The 6,000-nt window shown below is 51.1% G+C and overlaps 1 protein-coding gene across 1 annotated transcript in view; it reads left to right on the top strand.

Annotated features, from left to right (window-relative positions):
- LOC103599971 (tumor necrosis factor receptor superfamily member 26-like) overlaps positions 1 to 1,919 on the top strand; it is a 32,976-nt gene extending 31,057 nt beyond the window's left edge. Inside the window, exons 6-8 of the mRNA XM_008584188.1 lie at positions 1,349 to 1,441; positions 1,769 to 1,823; positions 1,907 to 1,919. Coding sequence (XP_008582410.1) covers positions 1,349 to 1,441; positions 1,769 to 1,823; positions 1,907 to 1,919 — 161 coding nt within the window. The remainder of the gene's footprint in view (positions 1 to 1,348; positions 1,442 to 1,768; positions 1,824 to 1,906) is intronic.
- The last annotated feature ends 4,081 nt before the right edge of the window (positions 1,920 to 6,000 follow it).

Below are 6,000 nucleotides of genomic sequence, written 5' to 3'. Positions count from 1 at the left end.
CGGGAGCAACACCGAGGGCTGCGATCCCGTTGCCGGTCCCGGTCCGGTATGGGGGCGACACTGAGGGTTGTGATCTGTTGCCGGACACGGAAAAAAAAAGACAAAAAAAAAAAAAAAAAAAAGATTGCTTTATAATTACCAAAGAATTATATCACTTTTTCGAAGTGTTATGTGATGTTTTCTTTTTCTTTTTTTTAAAAAAGATGACCGGTAAGGGGATCTCAACCCCTGGCCTGGTGTTGTCAGCACCACGCTCAGCCAGTGAGCAAACCGGCCATCCCTATATAGGATCCGAACCCATGGCCTTGGTGTTATCAGCACCGCACTCTACTGAGTGAGCCACGGGCCGGCCTGTGGTTGCTGCTTTTTGTGTCCCGTGTAAGAAATCTGCGCTCACCCCGAGAAGATACTCTCCCACATGATCTGCCAGAAACTTTATCCATTCGACTTTTCTTATTTTAGTCTACAATGAACCTGGCATTTCCAACACATGAAATTTGGGGGATACATTCAAACCAGCATGGTTTTATGTGGTTACATTTCCGAATCAGCTTGTCCATTTCCACAAAAGAGATTTTGATTTAGAATAAGAAGCAAACACTTATTTTTATTTTTATTTTTAAATTTTTAGTATTTATTTTTGCGGCTGGCCCTTATGGGGATGGACCTTTGTGTTTTAACACCACCCTCTAATCAACTGACCTAACCAGCCAGCCCAAACAAACACTTTTAAAGGATATTTTAACACCAAAATAAAAAATGTGGATGGATCTAATGTGAGAATAAACAAAAGCCTTTAAGTTGGATGATGGTGTTGTGTGAAAGCTTCGTCTGTTGACCTTCTGTCACTCACAGGGATGGCCTGGAGGTGGCCAGGGTCCACGGCTATAGATGGCCTGTTCCTCCTCCCCTGTGCGTCTGTGCATCCTTGGCTGTGTCTGGGCTGTGATTTCACAAGGGGTGAAACCAGGACACCTGAGTGGTCTTGCCAGATAGCTCCACAGTGGCCAGGCCCTACCCTGTCCCTTATGCCACGGTGGCCAGGCTGTGCTTCAATCACGACCGGCATGTCCTATCCCACCGGCCGACCCCTAGCTTTGCCTCCTGCTGGTCCAGGGGTAGATCCTGCAGGTAGGCCCACTCACCTAGGATCTCACTCCTGGGACAGACAGCTGCCATTCTGGTGGGACAGACCTCCTTCCTCTTCCAAGGACCTGAGCAAGACCTCACACCCTCTGGGCTTTGGGGCCTGGACAGTGACCAGGAGTGGGAGTGTCCATAGTGTGGCAGTCTGGTAAGAAAGCCGTGCTTAGCTCTGCGCAACATTCTCTGTGCTCCCTCCTTCCAGGAAACTCAAACTGGATTTATGTGCTTGTGGTTGTCATCGTCATCGTCTTCATCATCGGAGTTGGAGCAATCTATTTGTGCTGTAAAAGAAACGGTAAGTTAGAGCTAGATTAATCAGTGAGAAAAAGAGATCAACAGCCTCATCAGTAGCTCAGAAATGGGGACGTATTTCTTTGAGGGTCTCGCTGTCTAACCCAAGGGGCAGCTTGTGTCTGAGCCTGGAGCTCACAGACGGGCAGGGGGCCATCCCCTGAGAAGGTGTGACACCAGAACCTCAGGTCGGCTGGCTGCGATGGCCTTGGCCGTCCAGGAAGCTCACGGCTGGGAGCAGGGCGAGGCTGGTGCTGCTTCTGGGGTTCTGGGGAAGGTGGGGACTCCGGGTGGGCTCCGGGACTAAGCGTACCCTCTTCTGTTCTCCCAGATGTTCTGCGTCATGTTGCCAAGTTCTTCAAAAGTAAGTACGCTTTCACTGTTGGGTACCAGGCCTTTCCTTTTCCTTGGAAGTCATTGTCCCACGTAATGTCAACTCATTGCACGTTTCTTCTGTTTTGATTTTCAGAAGAGTCGAATGAGCCAGGTGGCCCTGTAAGTATCTTGCTGGGATTTGGGCACATCCTTCCTGGAAATGCCTGGTGGTGGCTCAGGGTACCCCTCAGTGCTGAGCATTTAGGCCTGGAGCAAGGTCCCATCGGCTTCCAGGTGTGGACGAGGGGCAGCCCCGGACCCTTCTGCCTGCACGCTCAGTTTTAGCTCCTGTGGTGGTGTTCGCATCTGCCTTCATAGAGCCCATTTGTCTGTGTTGGAAGAAGACTGAAATTCTGGTGTCTGAGACCACAGAGGGGAAACTGAGGCACAGGGGGGCAAAGAGCTTTCTTTATCTGAGTTTCCTGCAGCTACCATAACTGATGACCACAAACTGAGGGGGTTAAAACAATAGGAATGAATCTGTCACAGTTCTGTAGGCCAGAGGTCTGAAATCAAGGCGTCAGCAGGGTGGGGTCCTTCAGAGGCTCTGGGGGAAGGTCCTTCCCTGCCTGTCTCCTGGCTTTTGGTGGCTGCAGCAGTTCTGGGCTTGTAGATGAGTCCCTCCAAACTCTGCCCGTCTTCTCCTGGCTGCCTCCCCTGTCTCTGTGACTCTGAATCTCTCTCTCTCTTTCTCTTTTTCCTGGCATCTGGCCAGCATAGGGATCCAAACCTTTGACCTCGGTGTTATAACATCGCACTCTAACCAACTAAGCTAACTGGTCAGCCCTGAATCTCTCTTCTTATTAAGATGCCAGTCATTGGATTTAGATCCCACCTGGATCCATGGTGACCTCATCTTAACTTGATTGCATCAGCCAAGTCCCTTTTTCCAAACAAAGTCACAATTGCAGGTGCTGGGTGTCCGAACATGGACATGTTTTGGGGGGCCACAGCTCAACCCACAACAGGCTTATCTTGGGGTCCCCTGAGGAGTTGGTAGCAGAGCTGGGATCTTACCCAATGCGGTATATGTTTCTAAAAGTGCACAGCCCTGGCTTGCCTATCAGACGCATGGCATTTCCTTCTCCAAAAGTAGTGTGAGTGGGGTGTGTGCTGCAGGCTCCTGTTAACAAAAGAAATGACCTCGTCCTTTAGTCTCCCAGAAGCAGCGAGCCCAGGGAAACACAGCCACTCACAGATGTGGAGAGGGGCATTCTAGCCCCTGACATGGAAACAACACCGCTGCGGCAGGAGGAGAGCTCAGCTGTGGGACCTGAGGCCGGGTCCAGCCCTGGGCCCTCAGAGGAGCCGGAGGACAGCCCTGTTCTGCACGCGCCAGTGGTCGAAGGCAGCCCACCGGCCCCAGAGCAGGCACCGCCCGCCCATCCTCCTGCTGTCCACAGGCCCCAGGGCCGGACAGAGATGTCGGTGCCCCTGAGTGATGTGGAGCAGGTAAATGAAACTTCAGGATGGGCCTCACTGATGACAAAGTGTGCATTGAACGCTTACTGGATGTAGGGTTCTGTGTTCAGTGCTTGACGTGCATGCTCCTGTAAAATCCTTGGATTGGTCTGCTAGAGCTGCCATGACACGTTCCACACACTTGGTGGCTTAAACAACAGGAGTCTATTGTCTCACAGTTTGGGAGGCAGAAGTCTGAAATAACGGTGTCGGCAGGGTGGCCTCCTTCTGAGGCTGGCATGGAGGTCTGCTGCGTGCCTGTCCCTCACCTGTTGGGGGTTTGCTGGCCACCTTTGTTGCTTCTTGACTTACAGAAGCATCACCCCGATCTCTGCCTTGATCTTCACATGGTGGTCTTCTGTGTGTGTCTGTGATCAAATTTCCCCTTTTTATAAGGACGCTAGTGATATTGGATTAAGGCCCACCCTTAGTGACCTCATCTTTTAACTTTATCTACTCTGCAAAGACCCTACTTCAAAATAAGGTCGCATTCACAGGTACTGGTGGTTAGATTTCAACATCTTTTGGGTAGGACACAATTCAACCCATAACAATGCCCTGCCCACCCTGCTGTCTCAGAGGATGGTGACACCCAGGGGACGCCAAAGGTCAGAGTGTGTCCTCACCCAGATAGTACACCAGGGACACAACAGGACCAAGGAGGCCTGTGGGTGCTGGACAGCATGGCACTCTTAGACGTAACTCAGCCGCCGAGTACTGCTCATCTCTAGTTTGGCCAGGTGGACCTTGGCTGAGCACCACCTGTGTGCCAGGCAGGGCACCTGGAGAAGACAGGCAGTGTGCAGGGGATGGGGCATGGGAGGGAGCAGGCTGCACACACACGTCACTGGAGGGTCAGCAGGATGAGAGTGGGTGCCACGTCCAGCATGCAGAGGACAATAGCTGTGTCCCTGCTCCGTCATGGGATGTGGGGGCTCCCACTCAGCGACATCTGAGTAGGGTTTGGCAAGATAAAAAGATGCCCGTTAAGTGGCCCTGGGGAGGAGGGGTATTGTGTGCAACGACTCAGGCATTTCTGGATCCTAAAGGCAGGGCATAGAGGTCAAGAGGTGAGAGGAAAGGTACCAGGGCGGAGCACCTGGGCCCTAAGCTAAATGTCATGCATCTCGGAACACCCCAGCATGGCATCAAGATCGAGAACTCTGGAAACTTCTCACCAGGGCTCCTGTGCCCTCTCATCATTTCAGGGAGAAGGTCTGTGACTTGTCACATTCTCCCAAGGGTGGAAACAAATAAAAGGGAGAAGTTAGGACCCCCAACCTGTGTCATCGAGAGGCACGGACAGCGTCTGGGCACTGTGCTAGGTGGGCTGTCCCAGGAATGTGGAACCGTTACTATCCCTGTGTCCCAGATGAGGCGGCCGTGGCACAGAGTGGGTAAGGAATGGGTTGGACCAGTAGTTGCCGTGAGGCAGAGCTGGGATTTGGACCCGCCAGGTCTGGCTCTAGGCCCTTCGTGGTGCTAAAGGAACAGCAGGATCCTGAAGCCATCTCTAATAGCAAGTCACATTGGTTGAGGCTCTTCACTGTCCAGCACATGCTCAGATCTCCCTGAACCAGGAAACCACATTTAAGTCAGTGATATTTTTTCACAGTGCATCTCTGTGGGCAGGTGTCCTCTCCTTTAGTATTGTTGAAGTCCAGAGTAGAAGTCACCCCAGGTTTCATAGTTCAACTGTTAATAGTCCCCACCCCCCTAGGGCTGAAGGAGCTGGGGCCTAGGTCTGGAGAAGACTCAGAGGTGCAGGGCCCAGACCCCCAGCTGTGTCCCACCCACTGGAGCAGAGCAGGCCTGACAACACAGGTGTCTGACCCAGGCCCCAGCAGTGTCCTGGGGAAGTACAAGCTGTCTGCCACCTGCAGTGGGGACACAGTAGAGGACCTGCCCCCACCCTGATGATCTCACCAGAAACCAGAGTCTGGTTCTCTCTCAGTAGGATTCCTCTAAGGGGCTGGACACATTTTTTCTCCAGGGATAATTTCATTCTCTTTCCTCCACAGGAATACAAACAAAAGTTTTTTTTGAAGGATGTGTCCTGTGACAGTAAGTAACTTGAATTCTTCATTTATTGAGACTGTTTAGAGTTGACTCTTTGGTGTGAGTGTCAAGGTGTCTAATGTTTTCATTTCTGAGAAAGAGGAATGTCTACCTACATGCAGTTGTAAGGAGTTCTCTTGGGGACCTGAAATTCACATTCACCGATGACATCAGAAAATGGTCTGGTGTCAAATTTAAGTGTTGAGGCTTGGTCAAGGAACATCAGATGTCGCCTTTATTTTCAAACACATCATGTTTTTAAGAAAAAATGTGACCGGCCAGCTGCTAAAAAAAAAAATAAAGAAAAAATGTGAGTGGATGGCAGGAATACTCATATAACCCTAGATTAGTAGGTCCCCTGTTGGCTCTGATGCTGTATTTTAGTGGCAGAAAAGTAAGGATTTATTGAGCACATGCTACGGGCCAGGTGCTTTTTATAGCTCATCCTCACTAAGGACTTTGACAGGCTGTCCCCATTGTGCAGAATTAAAAAGACAACCCAAAAAGCTCAGAGAGGTTGCAAAACTCACCCTAGGTCTCAAATCCCAGTGCTGGCTTGCCTGACCTGATGCCAGGAGGCCTTCCCAGTGGGAGAAAGGAAGGGAAGGATGAACTTCAACAGGCTATTCGTTCCCACCAGGCTTCTGACTCTCCTGGGAGCTTTGAGTC

This window comes from Galeopterus variegatus, unplaced genomic scaffold (assembly GCF_000696425.1).
Source record: "Galeopterus variegatus unplaced genomic scaffold, G_variegatus-3.0.2 Scaffold3170, whole genome shotgun sequence".
In the NCBI taxonomy this organism is placed as follows: Eukaryota; Metazoa; Chordata; class Mammalia; order Dermoptera; family Cynocephalidae; genus Galeopterus; species Galeopterus variegatus.
This window is presented reverse-complemented; position numbering and strand designations above follow the sequence as displayed.